At 48.1% G+C, this 19,502-nt stretch overlaps 1 protein-coding gene across 11 annotated transcripts in view; it reads left to right on the top strand.

Moving 5' to 3' along the window:
- The window catches only part of LOC137439290 (calcium-dependent secretion activator 1), a 539,275-nt gene that overhangs the window by 322,814 nt on the left and 196,959 nt on the right, over positions 1-19,502 (top strand). For all 11 annotated transcript variants that reach the window (XR_010986881.2, XR_010986892.2, XR_010986883.2 and 8 more), the window contains exon 8: positions 7,014-7,153. Coding sequence is in view for 6 of the 11 variants with exons in the window: in XM_068135050.2 (XP_067991151.1) it covers positions 7,014-7,153 (140 nt within the window). In the remaining 5 variants the exon portion in view is untranslated. The remainder of the gene's footprint in view (positions 1-7,013; positions 7,154-19,502) is intronic.

The raw sequence follows: 19,502 nt of genomic DNA, 5'->3' as shown, positions 1-19,502 counted from the left end.
CTAGTGCTACAGAGGATTATACTACCACCGGAAGCCGGCACTTGGTTGTCCACAGAGGGAGGGAAGAAACACACCATGTGGAATGAAAAACAAAATGCTTTAAAATATTCAAGAAAGAAACATTTTTTTTCATTTAATATTCCGTAAGTATTTATTGTACGACTAACGATTGTCAAAATAAGAACCTGCTTTGGGCAATCGCACACTATAGGCCGCTTTTACAGAATAAGAAGGAAATAATTAAATTAATGCTTTCCTATTTACATCGTTGAGTCAATACGTCAAAAAATCATTTTTTAAACCTGTAATCACTGGTTGTAGGGAATGCAGATTTGACGATCAGCTGATTTATGTGTGTGTGTGGGTGTGTATTTTAGACTTGGACAATATAAGAAGGAAAATTGCTTTGCAATACATGCCCATTTGCAAGTTTCAGATCAATATCAGTAAGCACGGCCCATTATTTAATGACACCACTCGACTGTCCAATCAGCGGACGGCTCGCATCGCCTTCGCCCAGCAGACGCCAATACGATGGCGTCGAAAGATGGCGTCGTATCAGCCATTAATCGGATGCTTTTGGGCCCCAAAGTCGACTAATTCAGATTTTTCGAGTCTGGCTGTACGTGATAAACAAAGAGCGCGGTTCGTAGACCGTAAATGCATTAGTGCCCTGGGCATCGGGTCACTGGGTGCGGCGTAAAAGGGATAACAAAGTCGAGTCCTTACGGTATTATCTATATTATAATAGCCGTCGATGATTCTGTCTGTCTGTTGGGTGTCTGTCCGGGGTGTGGCTTACTTGGTTTGCAGAGTAGCTCCACCCATAGCTCCACCCATTCTGGGAGTGGCTTCATATAATTATAAACAAATATCCACCATTTTATTAACTCGCATAGCTTTGAGGCCTGTTTTGTAGGCCCGTGGTGTCTTGCTCTCTCTCCCAGTTTTATTTCAAATCAAATTCGATATATCATTTCATTTTTCACAGTCGCTAACATAGTTTTAGACTCGGTTGAAAAAAAACGGGAAGAAAATCCGATGAAAGTTGCCGTTTATAGAACGAAATGAATTCTCAAACGCCTGTAACTTCAAGGCCATTGAGTCTCTCTCACGCCTTTATCTCCAATCTAACTCACCATATGATTTCATTTTTATCGATGGTTTCAGACTCGGTGTCAGCAATAATTGAGAACATTCCACACACGCGGGAAAATGCAGAGATATATATTTTTAAATCGCGTCATGGTGTATCATACACCACCCAACATGACACCGACGGCAACGTGTCAATATATATTAAAACTTCGCTTTTGCTTTTCCGTTAAGATATATTACTTTTTCGTTTGATGACAGTCGTCACAAAAACGTCAACAATGATGCCGACATATATTTCTTTGTTTTTATTTCATTCAACATTATTAGCCGGAAGTAAAATATGTTTCAGGAAATTACCGAGAGATATTTCTTCGTTTTTTTTATTAGTTATGTGCGCATACACTTTAAATAGGTTTATTTGAAATCTTTAATTTTCCACAATATAATTTACTTGCCATTTATCATTTGATGATTACGAGACACTTCCTCTTGAGGATCGTGACAATTCATGCGCTGCGTGGAAACTTCTATTTCCAAAATGAATGAGATGATCGATGAAGAACGCAGACTTGAACAGGATGTAGCAAGAAAACGAATGAGACGGGCGAACGAGTCCATCGACGAACGTCAATGCAAACTTGCGGGGTCACCCATGGGAATCCCACGGGCATGGATGTGTGTGACATTTCGACATATTGAGTTAGATGCTGCACATTCATTTTTACAAAATGGTTACTGGCAAGTCATCAGATCCAGAAATGGTGTAATGAACACAATTTATTTACGCGCAAGCAAGAAAGCAAGACGGCCCGATTTCCGATTCCGACGGGCCAACGGGCGAGACGGGCCGATTTGGAGCAAGAAAAAGAACGAGACAGGAGAAAAACGAGAGAAACGAGACGGGGAAAGCCGATTGGAGAGGCGAGTGAGGAGCAATTGGAGAGGCGAGTGAGGAGCGATTGGAGAGGCGAGTGAGGAGCGATTGGAGAGGCGAGTGAGGAGCGATTGGAGAGGCGAGTGAGGAGCGATTGGAGAGGCGAGTGAGGAGCGATTGGAGAGGCGAGTGAGGAGCGATTGGAGAGGCGAGTGAGGAGCGATTGGAGAGGCGAGTGAGGGATTGGAGAGGAGAGGAGTGTGAGGGATTGGAGAGGTGAGGGATTGGAGAGGAGAGGAATGTGAGAGATTGGAGAGGAGAGGAGTGCTAGGTGGAGAGAGGAGAGTGTCAGGTGGAGAGAGGAGAGTGTCAGGTGGAGAGAGGAGAGTGTCAGGTGGAGAGAGGAGAGTGTCAGGTGGAGAGAGGAGAGTGTCCGGTGGAGAGGAGTGAGGGGTCACATATTATGTGAAATAAATAAATTGTGTTCATTACACCATTTCTGGATCTGATGAATTGCCAGTAACCATTTTTAATGTGCAGTATCTAACTCAATATGTCGAAATGTCCCACGGGTGACCCCACTATATTTCTTCGTTTTTATTTCATTCAACATTATTATCCGGAAGTAAAGGTTCACATGTTCATTTCACGTGTGCAAAAACAAACTCCATTTCACGTGTGCATGGACATGAAACACAGACGGGAAATTGCTTCGAGATATTTCGTTCGAAGCAATTATACACCGCCCAAATAAAATATTTCGCCGATACACCGAGCGAATTTCAGCGAATTTCAGCGAATTTCACCGAGTTTCAGGAAATTACCCAGAGATATTTCTTCGTTTTTATTTCATTAGTTACTAGCAGAAGTACTCAGCGTTGCCGGGCGGGGGAGGGGGGAAGGGCACGTACACTTTAAACATGTATATACATGTGGGATGTGGGATATATACATGTGGGACGTGTGTGTGTGTGCGTGTGCGTGCGCGTGCATATATGTGTGTGTGTGTGTGTGTGTGTGTGTGCGTGCATATATGTGTATGTGTATATATATGTCTGTGTGTGTGTGTGTGTGTCTGTATGTGTATATGTGTGTGTGTGTGTGTGTGTATATGTGTGTGTGTGTATGTGTGGGTGTACATGTGTGTATGTGTATATATATGTGTGTGTGTGTGTATATGTGTATGTGCATATGTGTATGTGTGTGCATGTGTGTCGGTGTGCATGTGTGTGTACACATGTGTATGTGTGTGTATATATGCGTGTATGTGTATATATGTGTGTGTCTGTATGTGTGTATATGTGTGTATGTATGTGTATATATATGTGTGTGCATGTGTGTGGGTGTACATGTGTGTGTACGTGTGTGTATGTATGTATACGTGTGTATGTGTATGCATGTGTCTGTGTGTGTGTATGTGTATATGTGTATGTGTCTGTGTGTGTATGTGTGTATATGTGTATGTGTGTGCATGTGTGTGTATCCATATGTGTATGTGTATATGTGTGTATGTGTATATGCATGTGTCGGTGTACATGTGTGTGTACGTGTGTGTGTGTGTGTATGTGTATGTGTGTTTGCGTGTGTGTGTATATATGTGTGTGTGTATGTGTATATGTGTGTCGGTGTACGTGTGTGTGTGTGTGTGTGTGTGTGTGTGTGTGTGGGTGTGTTTGTGTGGGTGTGTGAATAAGAGAGAGACCGAATTGTGAGATACAGAAATGAAAAAACGAGGTGTGTGTGTGTGTGTGTGTGTGTGTGTGTGTGTGTGTGTGTGTGTGTGTGTGTGTGTGTGTGTGTGTGTGTGTGTGTGTTATTGTGAAACAGGTGCAGCATCTATCTCAATATGTCGAAATGTCACACACGTCCATGCCCGTGGGATTCCCACGGGTGACCCCACTAGTTATATAGATTGTTGCTCACGGGAATTGATGATTTGGGTTATGAGTGTACTTTTGTTTGTTTAGAGAGTTTGCCTGCAAAGAAAGTTCTCGCTGTGTTCAAAGTTTCTTTCTTGAGGGGGGGGGGGGGGGGGAAGTGTTACGGATTCGTCACTTCCGCTGTTGTGGTTTTCATCCCCTTGAAATGTTTCTGATTCTATGTACTATTATTGTCTTTAAAAGGTTTATTGTTCATGAACTGCTTGCAAAGGATAAAAGCGTTAATGTTAAAAAGAGACAGGAAGCCAGATCGGGAGCCGGAAGACGAGGAAGAAAGAGGAAGAGGAAGGCGTGGCGAGTGAAGCCGGCCAAGAAGCGAGTAGCTTCCAGCTCCGTAGCGAGCGTTGTCGAATGAAAGTCGCGAGTGAACTTTGAATTTCCTTGGAAGGAGTTCTTGCGATAGGTGTTATCGCTGGGGACTTGAAAAACCTGCGTGGTCAGGTTTGGGCGTTGCGATTCCGAAGAATCATCGCCGGGTCGTGTCGGCTCAAGTAAGAGCCGTCGGCCATTTTGACCCTCGCGCTTTGTTCATCAAAAGGTCTTGGCTACGCGTCGGTTTTCACCATCCTGTCGTCTGTCGAGGATGTGTGTGCGCAACGCTGAGTTTGGAGATTAAGTTGCGGTTTGCCGACTGAACAGTGAATGTTCATATCTGGAGGGCGCCTTTGGGGATTTCCCATTCCGCCGTGAGTTTGCCTTTACCCGGCTTTGGACCACGTGTCTTTTGCGTCGCTTCGGCCGCCTACGCCTGAGTGCTGCTTCGGCGGTGCGACTGCCCTTGCCATCCGCATGGGCTTCTGGTCTTGATTGGACATTGTTCACGCGATCGCTGGAGCGAGTCAACTTCGTCTTGAGGACGGGAATATAGAGACATTGGGGAAGGTTTTTCCACTCACTTGGAACACCGTGAGTTATCCTATGCTAGTTGATGGTACCATCATAAGATGTATTGAGTGTACTTTTGATTGCTATTTGTTGTACCGTTATTCTTGTGTGATTTTTAATACAATATTTGTTTGTTGATAATCATTGGTGTGGTTTCACTATTGTTTTCTGACACAGAATAACATATTTTTCTGCCGTGGCTCCTCTCGGGGCTCGGAGGTACATCGTGACCAGGGGGTCGGGGAGGAGCACGTAACAACAGTGATTCGGATACTATAATTTTTTAAAAGTGATTCTTCACTATTGAGAGATAGGGCCAAAAACTATATATCACACGATATCTCAAAATATTATGGACTTATTCAGACAAATTTGGTGGACATGTTAGGTGTTTGACAAGGAAGAATTGATTCAATTTTGTTGAAGATCCGGAGCCGGATACGAGAATGTCTTAATTTGTTTTAAAGTGATTATTCACCATTGAGAGATCGGGCAAAAAGCGATAAATAACATGATATTAAAAAAAGTTATGGACGAGTTATGAATAAATTTGGTGGACGAGTTGGGTAGTTGACAAGAACAAGCCGATTCGATTTTGGTTCAGGTCCGGATGCAGATCCGGCCTATCAGTGGGATACAAAACTTAAACTGTTCAGCCTGGTGGAGGTATGTTTGACCTTTTGACCAAATTATAATTTTGGCTTGTCCATATTCTCATAATAAAGCTTTGTTGAAACTTTGATGACAATAGCTCAAATGGTAAAAAAAGTTACAGCCCGGACACGGACACACACACACACACACACACACACACACACACACACACACACACACACACATACACACACAGAAGTGATTGTAGAACCCCATCGCCCGTTACACAGGGGGCTGACAACTGTAAAATTAGTCGTTTTCGGGTTTATTGAATTCTGAGGCTGTCTTTTTTTATCCCTGATTAGGTGGAACCCACATTTCCTGCATTGGAGATGTAGGGGTGGTGAAGGTATTTGCTGGTGGTTAGAGCTGGAGAAAAATATTGAGGAAAGGAAGTTGAGAAGAGAAAGGGTGGGGGGATTGGTTGGGAAAGGTGGGAGGTTATGTCAAAATTGTACCATTGTGTACAGGGTGTTTCAAAAAGATTGATACAACTTTGACTTCCTGTCATTTCTTTGTTTTTTGACCTATACTGTATTCCTTTTCAGAGTTTGGTGGTGTTATCGTGGTATTTGTTCCCTGTGATTTCTAGCTTTGTAGCTCAACTATGCCATTGATAGTGGAGCATAAGACAAAAGTGGTGTCTCTGTGGTATGAGACTAAATTATATGTAGACACCTGCCAGCGGTTCTGCCAGGAGTACAACCTCAGAACATGTGATGGACCCACAAATTGTGCCATTCAACGTATTGTGAAACTTTTTTAGCACAAGGGTACAGTGCACAACCAGATCATGGGCAACAGTGGCAGGCCAGCATCAGTAACCAAGAGCCAAGCCAACATCGACGCCGTGCGGGATTCTGCAGTCGACAGTCCCAAGAAGTTCCACCACCGGCGCTCCCAGGAGCTGGGCATCGAACCAACATCAATCTGGCATATCCTCACTAAGGAACTGAAGCTTTTCCCATACCTCATCTCTATTAGGCATAAACTGAGTCAAGATGACATGAGAAGGAGACTTGATATGTGCAATTGGCTCAGTGACAGGATGGAGCGGTACCCAATCTGGATCAACCTGATGTGGTTCAGTGATGAAGCCCATTTCCACTTGAATGGTGCCATCAACAACAACAACAACATTTTCTGGGGGGGCAGAACCACCTGAGGAGATCATTGAGAGGTACCTGAAAGGGCCTAAGCTCGCATGCTTCTGCACCGGCACACATCAAGAACGTCAATTACAAGGATTTTACGTAAATGCCAATTTCAGACTTTGGGCTCTCACTAACTCTAGCAGTGACTTTACTGCAATAGTAATCAGTGATATAAAATACCATGTCATAGGCTTTCAAGAAATGTTTTGTTCACATTCCTGAGGTTTCTGTTTCTTTGTAAATAAACGTTTAAAGTTGTATCACTCTTTTTGAAACACCCTGTATATCTATATGTTATGTCCCATCTCTGATTTCATGACTCATTCTCATGTTGAATGAGCTGCATGATCTGGCTTTGACACCATTACTGGCTGAAGTTCCATAGTTCAACCCCTGCGTTCCCCACAGGTGGTACTCCGCCCCACACCAACCAGCAGCCGATCAGCCGACTGGCATAAGATGGTCGTGCCAAAAAATAGTCCCGACCAGGATCTTCGCATCCGTCTCGCCATCCGGATGGACAAACCACAGAACTTGAAGCATTGCGGGTAAGGGTCTTCTTCCCATGCTCGGTCACATTGTGTATTAATTAATAGTGGCACGTGATCTTTTGTTAATCGATAGACTTCAGTTTTCATAATCTCTTTCTGTCTTTTGACACAACTCCACAAAGAGATTCTGCCTATTTAATTCCCCATGGTTTATACTTAAGTGTTTTACTTTTGACTTGAATTTGCATTGTTGGTATCCAACTGTATTTAGTGATTTTATCGCAAGTTTCCCAACATTCGCAACAATCTCATCTAACAATCTGGATTGGATCTGAGATCAAGGGAAAAGTGGATTCATCTCAATTCCTACCAGTTTATCTCATCACCATCTCCATTGCCTTCAGCTGACCCATATAGCATTCATTGCTCCTTCATTCATTAACACCACTCACTAATGAGACAGCTCCCTCTTCCTCTCTCTTCTTTAAAAGTTGTCCTCATTCTTCTCTGAAAATAGTTTGCCATTGCTTCCACCCACCGATAGTCATGGTGGAAATTTACAATTTGGCCAGGGTGCCAGCGCACTATAGTCTACTCTTGTGAAAAGAAATACTTTGCCATCTTTAACAGCTCCACTAGTGAATGCTGACAGATGAGACACAAGGCTTAATTTTCATACTAGGCACACACGTCGATGCAATTCCCTGCCTACGAAGCACCAGGGTGGCAGTTTATAGTCTGATTAATAAAATGAATCCGGACTAAACAACCCAAAGGTCAGTGTGCAACTTAAGTACCAACATCATGATATATGACTACTATATAATAGAGATGTTGCTCTGTGTGTGTGTCTGTCTGTCTGTGTGTCGCCATTTGCCTCAGAGATGGCTGAACGGATCTTTGTCAAATTTTCAGAGGTTCATCAGTGAGTGCCTCGGAGTGTTTTAGGCAAAAAAAAAATATATATATTTGAGTTTAAAATTTTTATGGAGTTTAAAAAAACAAACGCTCGATAGTGCCTAAGCCTTTTTAAATTAACTAGGGCATGCCCGTACTATATCTATATCTAAAATTATATCCCCCCCTCTATTTACATGAAATGGTTTGGTCCATGAAATGTTTTGGTCTATTCGCAACGCCAAAGCGAACGGCGAACGCTTTACATGAAATGGTTTGGTGCATGAAATGTTTTGGTCCATTCGCAACGCCAAAGCGAACGGCGAACGGCTTGCGAGTACAGTGACAATCCCCCCGGGGTTTTTATTAGTTTTAAAACGGAGCTTGGCAACCGCTGGCGTTCTTTAGCCGGCAGCTTCGCCCGCCCGAACGCCGTTACAGTACCTTCGACCGCGAGTTGCTCGGACTTCACTTGGCGGTCAGGCACTTCCGCCATCTGCTCGTGCGAGTACAGTGACAATCCCCCCCCCCCCCCCCTCTATTTACATGAAATGGTTTTTATTAGTTTTAAAACATAGTTTAACGCCAACATAGCGCCAACATAGTTTGCAAACGTGAAATAAATGAATACGCTCTCAAATGTGCCATCCGAGGCAGAGTGTGTCCGCCACGTTCGGCACACGCGATAGCTCGCTGCTCTCTGATTGGTTGAATCGTTTTTTGGACATAGCTCGGTAAGTAATTGTCCGATTAATATGAAACCTTGAAAAGGCACATCCTCGGGTCCCCAGCAATATACCTGGCAAGTTTAAAGTATATCGGACCCGTGGTTGTCGAGAAACAGCGGTCACAGACAAACAAACGTACAAACGTACAAACGTACAAACAAACACACAGAGATTACTGGAATTATAGATAGATGACAGTTATAGTGTAGCAGCATAGCAAACCTGTTGTGCATTTTGTGATACAAGCACCAAATTTGGCACAAATGTACATTAATATGTTGCGAACATTTTCAGATATTGGGCCACTTGAAATTCCGTAATTTTTTTTTCAAATTTTTTTCAAATTTCGTAATTTCAAATTTTTCGGGTGACGCCGTCACAATTTCGGTCTTCGAGGCCGGCCGATATAGTGGGGCGGCTTAGCCCAAATATTCAAAAGAATTGTGCATTTTGTGATACAAGCACCAAATTTGGCACAAATGTACATTAATATGTTGCGAACATTGTGTGGTCAGCAATGAAGACGAGAGTCTGAATTACATGTATGCAAAAGACCTTGTGAACCAGTGAAGCAAATACACGGGTAAGCATGAATTAAATCTAGGGCATGATATAATTTCCATGATGTTTACCTCTACACTCAATGGTGGAAGGAGGTAATGTTTTGATCCCAGCTTGTCTGTATGTCTGTTTGTCTGTTAGTCCACAAAATTCCAGACAAAGCTTGTAGTAGTGGTAGTTGTAGTGGTAGTGGTGATAACAGAAATTGTTATATAGAACTGAACTTATATTATTATTATATGCAGAAAATAACTTCATTTCTATATTCCCTGCAGTGGACAGGTTAATTGGTTTATGCACTGAAGGGGTCACCCTGGTGTGCACTGCTGTGTTCTGCCTCACTGAGTTGTTCAGGTATGATGTACTCAGCACAAGCTTCCGGTCGGCCCGGAGGTGGGGGTGCGGGGCCTGTCACGGAACGTCAAAACAAACGGCCTGCCGGGGCCGCCCAAAAGTCGGGCGTGAGGGGCGCGTCCACTAATGGAACGCCTCTCGCTTCCCAGATCGAGGGCCACGTGGTCAGGAGAACCTCGTCCCTTCCGGTCACACTTTGCCTATCGGCCGGCCTCGAAGACCGAAATTGTGACGGTGTCACCCGAAAAATTTGAAATTACGAAATTTGAAAAAATTTGAAAAAAAAATTACGGAATTTCAAGTGGCCCAATATCTGAAAATGTTCGCAACATATTAATGTACATTAGTGCCAAATTTGGTGCTTGTATCACAAAATGCACAATTCTTTTGAATATTTGGGCTAAGCTGCCCCACTATTATATACAAGTACACATTCGCATAAATAAATACAAAACAATCACCAGACATTTGAATACAAATAAATCGAACAATTCCGGAAGTGTACGAAGTTGGTAGTACAGCTTCTTCTTCTTCCTGATCGGCATCACACTTAACGCAGAAACGTGATGAACGGCACATTCACCAGCATATATTTAACGAAAAGGTGATGAACCCCCTTCCACTCCCTTCCTCACCCCTCCCTCTCCTGCCTCCTCCCTCCCCTCACCCCTCCCCCACCCGGCAACGCCGGGGACTTCTGCTGGTGCATGATATATGAGTAATATGACCCTTGGTCATTACCATAAACAATTTTTCCCGTTGTATAAAGGAAGCACGTTATTCGCGTCTATTTCATATGGAAGAGGTGATTGGTCCAACAAGAAAACTAAATTGACTCGCTAAAATAAAATAAAAATGGAGTTCACAAGGGACAGTCGATGCGAACTGATGTCAATGCCGTTTCACCCGAGAGAGTAATTTGGAACGCAAGATCAGCAAACAGTTCCGTGGGGGTTATTCAGTTTTAACAGTCGTCTATTTGTAGGAGAGAATTCCTTTGCCTCGTCCTAATGTCACCATCTTTAAGAGTTTAGCTTGACTTGTATCAGCTTTGCTCAAATATCCAAGGTGTTGGTCTCAACAAATTGCAGGTGAAGTGAATACTTGTCCCTCACATAGAACCTGAGCACACAGTGTGCAAGGTGTGAGCACACACCTTTAATGATTGCAAGCAGGGGGTGAAAGCGTGGTGCTAGTTGATTTTTTTATCTCATTTAAATGTTTGAAGGCTAAGACCCTAGCCTGACATTGGAATGAAACCTTACCTTTGTCTATTTGGTTAGGGTTGGTTTTTTTATTTGACTTTCTTTTTTTTATCTGATGTTATGTTATTTTGTAATTGTCTCAGGCTCAACCATGGAGGAGGTGTACATGTATCACATGCTAGGCGACGACATTGCGAGACATCATGGAACTTCTTACATGAATTGCATGGCGACGAGGAGAAAATGGACAAATTATCCGAGTAGTTGAGATTTGATACTGGGATCCCAGAATTGCGAGCCCTGTCCATGGGATCTCCCAAACAGGCCAACTAAAATTTCAAATGTGTACATCATAAAATGTCCTTTCAGACAGCGATGCAAAGCCAGCTGTCAAGTCCACAATTGGGTTGTTACTAATTAATATCATATGGTGAATCTGGAAAAGAGTAGGCCATTGTGTTTAAGATGCACACAAACTAAATTTGCTGCCTAAAGTTCAAATGGGGGATTTATGTTGATTATAATATAAAGGGAATGGTGGATGGATCCATATAAATTTTAAAGGGATGTGGATGTTTAAGGTGAAGAATGAGGTTTATACATAGAAGATTAATTGAATGCTGAAAAATGCGTTCTCTGGCTTAACGTCCATCCAATGCATGGCACACACATTGCAGAGCAGATGGGGGAAGAATCGTGCACTTTTTTTTTTATAAAAGCATCAAACTTGGTACATATCATCAGAAGGCCATTACAAGAAAAAATAGATATAGTGCCATCCCAGTTTTGGCCTATGACGGCTGTGGCGGCCATTTTTCAAAATGGCCACCGTCTAATACTAAAATACCATATTGTAGGAGCTATGCTCCAACGTAAATCGAAAGAATGGACGTGACAAAAAGCTGGAATTCGTCCGAGTTTCTTTATTGTGTCAAATCAACTCGGGTACTCTGAAAAGCCCGTTCATCGGGCAGCAATATATATACACATTATCCCGGAGCGTTTGCCCGGGAAAGGCGAGAGGGGGTGTGCCCGGGCGTCCTGGACGAGGCCTGGCAAGTCGAGAGCGGGCATGCCCGGGCGCGCCCGGGCGAGGCCTGGCAAGTCGAGAGCGGGCATGCCCGGGCGTCCTGGGCGAGCCCGGCATGGTGATCGCTCCGCGTCCTCGGTAGGTGCAAGGCGATTGTGTATACCCAGCGGTAGCCGCTACACACGTCCCCCCAGAATCGACTTGCACCGACCGGCAGGGTAAATTTAACGTGGGGTCCTGATGACCCGGCCGAAGCGACCCCTGGCGGGTCGTGGGGGGGGGGGGGGTCCGGTGTGGTGGTGGGCGGTCGAGTGGGGGGCACAGTGGATGGGGGGCGGCCTCACCGCGGCGGAAGGGTCAACCGTGGCGGTTGGTCGATGTCCACGTGCGCTGGCTTGAGGCGGTCCACCGCAATCTGGTCCGACCTGCCGCCGATGTCGATGACGAACGACTTGTCGTCCCGTCGCAGGACCCGGAAGGGCCCGTCGTACGGCGGCCGGAGTGGCCCCCGATGTGCGTCATGACGCACAAAAACGTACTCCGCTGTGCGAAGCGCTGGGGGGACGTAGGACTGGGGGTCACCGTGGTGGGACGTTGGCACGGGGGCAAACCGTCGGGCGGTCTCCTGGAGGTCCGAGCGCTGGTGAGCTGCGGACCAGGGACTGGTAGCGTCGGGCACGAATTCGCTCGGGACGCGTAGCGCCTGGCCGTAGACAAGCTCGGCGGTGGACACCCGGAGGTCCTCCTTGGGGGCTGTGCGGAGGCCCAAAAGGACCCACGGCAGCCGGTCGGCCCAACCGCCGTCCTGAAGGCCGGCCTTGAGCGCGGCCTTCATGGAGCGGTGGAATCGCTCGCACAACCCATTGGCTTGGGGGTGGTAGGCCGTAGTACGGTGGAGCTTGACCCCCAGGTTGCGGGCGACCGCGCCCCACAGCTCGGAGGTGAACTGCGGTCCGCGGTCCGACGAGATGTCCGCCGGTGCGCCGAAGCGGGCGACCCAGGTGGCGATGAAAGCCTGCGCCACGTCGGCGGTGGTGGTGGAGACGAGGGGAACGGCCTCCGGCCATCTGGTGGTCCTGTCCACCATGGTGAGCAGGTGTGTGAAACCCCGTGATGGGGGGAGGGGGCCCACCAGGTCCACGTTGACGTGGTCGAAACGTCGTTCGGGCACGGTGAAAGGTGCCAGCGGGGCCTGGGTGTGGCGGTGGACCTTGGCCTGTTGGCAGGCTGTGCAGGTGCTGGTGCAATCGCGGACGTCCCGTCGAAGGCCGTGCCAGACGAATCGCGCCGACACCAGCTTCTGGGAAGCTTTCCGGCCCGGGTGGGAAAGGCCGTGGAGGGAGGCGAAGATGCGGCGTTGCCAGGTAACGGGCACGATGGGGCGAGGCTGGCCTTGGGAGACGTCGCAGAGCAGGACAGTGTCCGCGAAGGGGATGTCGGCCAGGCGGAGGCCCGTGTCCGCCGCCCGGAGGGCTTGCACCGTGGTGTCGGTGGTTTGGTCCGCCGCCATAAGTGCGAAGTCCACGCCGAGGTGGACCGCGTTCGCGCTGGCCCGAGAAAGACAGTCGGCCACGGCGTTGTCTTTGCCGGCGACGTGCCGGATGTCCGTGGTAAACTCCGACACGGCGGAGAGGTGGCGCTGTTGGCGGGCCGACCACGGCTCCGTGACCTTGGCCATTGCGTAAACCAACGGCTTGTTGTCGACGAACGCCGTGAAGGGTCGGCCCTCCAGGAGGTGGCAGAAATGGCGAATGGCCAGGTGTAGACCGAGGAGCTCATGGTCAAACATGCTATATTTGAGCTCGTTCGGCCGGAGTTGCCGGCTGAAAAAAGCGAGTGGCTGCCAAACCCCGTTCACCCATTGCTCATGTACGGCGCCCACCGCGTAGTCGGAGGCATCCGTGGTGAGGGCGATGGGAGTGTTGAGCACCGGGTGAGCGAGCAGTGTTGCGTCGGCGAGGGCCCGCTTTGAGCTTTTAAAGGCCGCGTCCATTGCTGCGGACCAGATGACGTCGTGCTTGGCCGGCTTGCCCCGGAGTGCTTCATAGAGGGGCCGCATGAGTTGAGCAGCGCGGGGCATGAAGCGGTGATAGAAATTCACCATTCCCAGGAATTCCTGCAGGGCCTTTATGGAGCGGGGATGCGGAAACGTGGTGATGGCCTCGACCTTGGTTGGCAGCTGCATGGCCCCGTTCTTGGTGATGTGGTGGCCCAAAAAATCAACGGCCGTCGTGCCGAAGTGGTATTTGGCCGGGTTGATGATGAGGCCGTGCTCGCTGAGGTGCCCGAACAGTGTTCGGAGGTGGAGGAGGTGCTCGGCCCGGGACGTGCTGGCGACGAGGATGTCGTCCAGGTAAACGAAGAGGAACGGCAGGTTGCGCAGCACGCCGTCCATCAAGCGCTGGAACGCCTGAGCCGCGTTCTTGAGGCCAAATGGCATTCGCAGGAATTCGAATAAGCCGAACGGCGTGATGACGGCCGTTTTTGGGACGTCGGCCGCCCTGACAGGTACCTGGTGATATCCCCGTATTAAATCGATCTTTGAAAAAATGACCCTTCCTGCCAAACGGGCGGAGAAGTCTTGGATGTGCGGGATCGGATACCTGTCGGGGGTGGTAGCGTCGTTAAGGCGGCGGTAGTCACCACATGGGCGCCAGCCGCCCCCTGGTTTTGGGACGATGTGTAGTGGCGAAGCCCACGCACTATCGGAGCGCCGCACGATGCCGAGGTTTTCCAAAGCGTCGAACTCGGCTTTGGCCACGGCGAGCTTGGCTGGGTCGAGGCGGCGGGCTCTGGCATAGACCGGCGGGCCCGTGGTTGGTATGTGGTGCTCGATCCCATGTCGTACTGCGACGGCCGAAAACGTCGGCCGCGTGAGGGCCGGGAACTCCGTGAGCAGGCGAGCAAACTCGTTCGCCGCCGGGAGGGCGCATGCCAGCTCGGTCGGAGCAGAGCTGCTCAATGTGCATGCCAGGGAGCTGAAGGTCTCGGCGTTGATGAGGCGACGCCGTTGGACGTCCACCAGCAGTCCGTGTGCGCAGAGGAGGTCGGCGCCTAGCAGAGCCATGGGCAGGCTTGCGGTTACAAAAGTCCAATTAAAGCGTTGGCCGCCGAAGCAGAGGGTGACGTTGCGTGGGCCGAAGGTGCGGATGGCCGATCCGTTGGCCGCAACCAAGGAGGGGCCGCAAACCGCGGACTGCCTGTCCTGATCGGAGGCGGGTATGACGCTCAGTTGGGCGCCGGTGTCACACAGGAAGCGCCGTCCGGACGCTTTGTCCGTGATGAAAAGTAAGTTGCCCGTGTGGCCGGCGCTCATGGCTGGTAATGAACGCCGGCCCGGCCGTTTCCCGGCTTGCCGAAGGTGCACGGGGGTCGGCATGTCCGGGCCTTCTGTCCGAACCTGGCATGATAATAACACCACGCCTGGTCAGGTGGAGGCTCCGGTCGTCGTGCTGGAGGTGGTCAGCCAATTGTGGCCGCCAATTGCGTCGGCAGTTCGGTCGTCGACCGTGCCGGGTGCTCGGGTGCCATGGGCGTTGCTTCGGACGGCGGTGGGCTCCAGGTCGCTGCTCCAATGCGTTGGCCTGCCGCGGAGATCTTGTCGGCTTCCCTGGCGAGGGCGCGGGGATCCGTGATCGTCGTGCTTGCCAGGGCGAGGCGTACCGGGCTAGGCAGCTGACGGAGGAACAGCTCCCAGAACAGGAATGCCGGAGAGTGCTCGCCGAGCAGCGAAAGCATGTAGTCCATTCGCTCGGACGGGCACGTGTCGCCGAGCTCGGGCAGGTCGAGCAGGCGCCGTGCGCGTTCCGCTGATGAGAGGGTGAAAGCGTCGAGGAGGAGCTTTTTAATCGCGTCGTATTTGTCAGCGGCTGGCGGGCTCTCGAGGAGGCTCAGGGCGCGGGCCGCGGTGGCTGAGCCGAGTGCTGCTACCACATGGTGGAAGCGGGTGTCGTCGGCCGTGATGCCTCGCAGGGCGAACAGGGAGTCCGCCTGGGCGAACCAAACCGCCGCGTGAGCCTCCCAGAAGGTAGGCAGTTTGAGGGCAACTGCCGTGTCCATGTCGGGTCACCAATGTAGGAGCTATGCTCCAACGTAAATCGAAAGAATGGACGCGACAAAAAGCTGGAATTCGTCCGAGTTTCTTTATTGTGTCAAATCAACTCGGGTACTCTGAAAAGCCCGTTTATCGGGCAGCAATATATATACACATTATCCCGGAGCGTTTGCCCGGGAAAGGCGAGAGGGGGCGTGCCCGGGCGTCCTGGACGAGGCCTGACAAGTCGAGAGCGGGCATGCCCGGGCATCCCGGACGAGACCTGGCAAGTCGAGAGCGGGCATGCCCAGGCGTCCTGGGCGAGCCCGGCATGGTGATCGCTCCGCGTCCTCGGTAGGTGCAAGGCGATTGTGTATACCCAGCGGTAGCCACTACAATATAACTCAACAACCAAGAGGCCTAGAATCTTAATTCTGGTGCCTATATATAGGTGTTTGGGGTCATATAATTCAAAGAAGGCAATAATGAGTATGTGTGATCATGTATTGTACCACTTTTCGAACATAAGTGCCCTTTTCTAGTTTACAGAGACACAACATTTGGCGGTCTTTGTATTACTTTATTTTGTATTGATGAAATATAAGATACCTGTTCCGTAAATTAAACTTATAGTGCTATAAAAAAAATAACAGTCAAAACGAATACGAAGTCGAGTTACTTATTGTTGTAGATACCAATGTTCCACGAGTCAGTTAGGCTTACCATCAAATGTGAAATGCCAGATATCACATGAACTAATCATGGCAAGAACCCCCACATTCGCACAAAGCTGTACACGGCAGAGCTGCTTTTGTGCATTTGCAGTTTGTTCGACAGCCTTTGGTACAACCGCATCGAATAAGTTCTCTGTAAACTCTGCTGGCTTCAGGAAGACTGCTCCAAAGAACATCCCAGTTTCCATCACGACTACGAGTCCATCCCCATCCGTCCAGTTGTGGCGGCGTAGCCTTTGCTTCAAGCACCTGACTCCAGATGTGACCAGCCTGGTATACTGCTCGTCTAGGTTGTTGAAGTAGAGTACCCTTGGTCGGTGGAATGTTGCTCACGTCTCTGCCTTTCCGTGTGAATAGGTCGATCCTGAGCTCATCAACATGGTGTTTAGAACTTGTTCGGTCATAAAGAAGTACGACGAATCTCTCCAGAACATCCATAGCAGCATCAACATCTGACATGTGGTTGTTCCATCTGCTTCATTAAACTCCATTGTAACCTCAGGGCACATGCTCCATGTATCCCAAGCAGTCTTCTTTCCTCTGCCAGCAAAGCAAGAGGTCGTATCGCACCCAATAATGGCGTGAAACATTGGAAGTGCAATGGACTTCTCAGGCCCAATTGCAGCTGAGCTATCATGAGCTGGTACCATACGCATATGCTTGCCTGTGACGAACGCCACCCATAGAGCATCCAGTGTCACTTGTAGCTTTTGAAATACATACACTGCCAGAACAACGACATCACTGTCCACAGAACGGATGAGAACAGTGTTGTGTTGTTTAGCTGCATCAGCAACATTAAACATCATACGGCTGTCTGTTTCCTCATGTGTACAAGGGGCTAAACCTCCCGTGTTTCTTGGCTGACGACAAACAAAATCCTCATTCAGCGTACTGATTACTTGCTTTTCTGTTTGTATGTTGACAACTTCTCTGCTGAGGAATGAGAACAGTTCCTTCTTATTGTCAGAGAGCCGCAAGACCTCTTGCCAATTTTTTGGTCCTGCAGTCTTTGGCTCAACCCTTCGACGGATTCCTTTCCCTCTCTTCTCTCTGGTCTGTGCCTTTAATGAATCTGGCCTGTAATCATCCCAGAAAACATCAACCCTCTAAGCTCTTTGTAGCTTAGAATTTACATATGGCAGAAAGACATCATGTGCATATTCCTGAAATGTTTTTGCTGCTCCAGTCTTCAACATATTTACAATGGCGGGTCCATCTAGCAGAACAACTTCGGCATCGAGAGTGTTGTCCTCCTTTTCCGTGACTGTATCCTCAAGGCACTGAACAATGTTAGATTTGGTACCCTGTCTCAGCTTTCCCCTGTCCGACAATGATGGAGGGCAGGGTTGATTCTCGTGATGGAAAAACTCTTCCAAATTTCCATCATGAACTTGACAAGCAACATGGAGCCTAGAGAACAGGTTGCAGTCACTTTTCAGTGCCACCAAATGTTCCTGTGATTTTGTCTTCTGGCGTGTTGGTGGAGTACTGAATAGAGGGAGCTTGTTCTTCGTGATAACATCAAACAGTGGTTTGGTACATTCTACGAGTCGTTCATGAACAAAGGTGTTGTACTTCTCGCATCCAAGTTTCTCTATCCGATACAGAGCATCGACAATTGACCCATCTGCGATATCATGTGTATCCAGAATTAGCAGGTCACTGTGTGTTTCAAGGAAAGGATTGCCATAATCATCTATGACAGACTTTAATGCCTGGACATCTTGTATGAATGCTTTCTGCACCCCTGGTCACTGTTCGTGGTGGCGCACCTCGGGAGTACCGTAAGTGACCACACATACTCGATATTGCCTTCTTTGATTTATATGTCCCCCGAAACCTATATATAGACACCAGAATTAAGATCCTCGGCCTCATGGTTGCTGAGTTATGTGGTATTTTAGTGTCATGTGGTGGCCATTTTGAAAGATGGCCACCATAGCAATCACAGGCCAAAACTGGGATGGCACTTTATCTAATTTTGTGTCTTATGGCCTACTGAATATGTGTACCAAGTTTGATGCTTTCATCAAAAAGTGCACGATTCGTCTCTATATTGCACCTATCCGCTGGACTAACATTGATACATTCCACTGCATGTGAAACACCAGGATGTTAGTTTATAGCTGGTTCAAGATGCAAACCCAGGCTAGACAACTCAGAGGTGAGGACACATACCTCCAAAGCTATCCTACCAGCTCCATGTGTGTGCATAGTGTGCATGTAACAGAGGATAGAGGTCAAGAGATATTTCAGTCACTGACAGTTGGGTGGAAGGATGTGCCATGTTCTGCAATGATGAGACAACTCTAACTATAGTCAGAGAGATTTGAACTTTCCAAGGGACATGGTCAGAGTTGACAAGATGGGCAGAGGAGGAACCGGAAAGATGTTGTTGGATGGAGAGTTCTAATCATGACCCAGGTTTTACCAGCTAAAGTTCTAATCACGCAGTTGTATTTCCTTTCTACTCCACACATGCGAAGCGAAAGGCGGGGTTAAGCAATTGGTTCACTTTGTCTCTGTCTGTCTGTTCTGTGTACAAACGTCAGTATATGGTCAAGGAACAACTTGATTTCAATTGCATGCTTTATTTTGAACGCGACTCGGAACATGAATCGAAAAACGAATCTGCAGTTTAGCAATACTTTGCCTCTGAATTTGTCCAGATTGCACATGAGCAGGGAGGAGATCATTTTTTTACTCTGTCTGTCTGGCAGTCAATCAAAATGGAAAATCATTCCAAACAGGAAACTTCCTGTTTTAACGATGTCATAAAGAACACAAACAACAGGCACAAATAACTAATATAACGTGCTAGTTTGGGTGATTTAAAAGACACTGCATCATCGGCGGTAAAC

This window comes from Myxine glutinosa, chromosome 1 (genome assembly GCF_964187855.1).
Source record: "Myxine glutinosa chromosome 1, kmMyxGlut1.1, whole genome shotgun sequence".
Taxonomy (NCBI): Eukaryota; Metazoa; Chordata; class Myxini; order Myxiniformes; family Myxinidae; genus Myxine; species Myxine glutinosa.
Note: the sequence above shows the minus strand (reverse complement) of the source record. Positions and strands in the feature narration are given on the sequence as shown.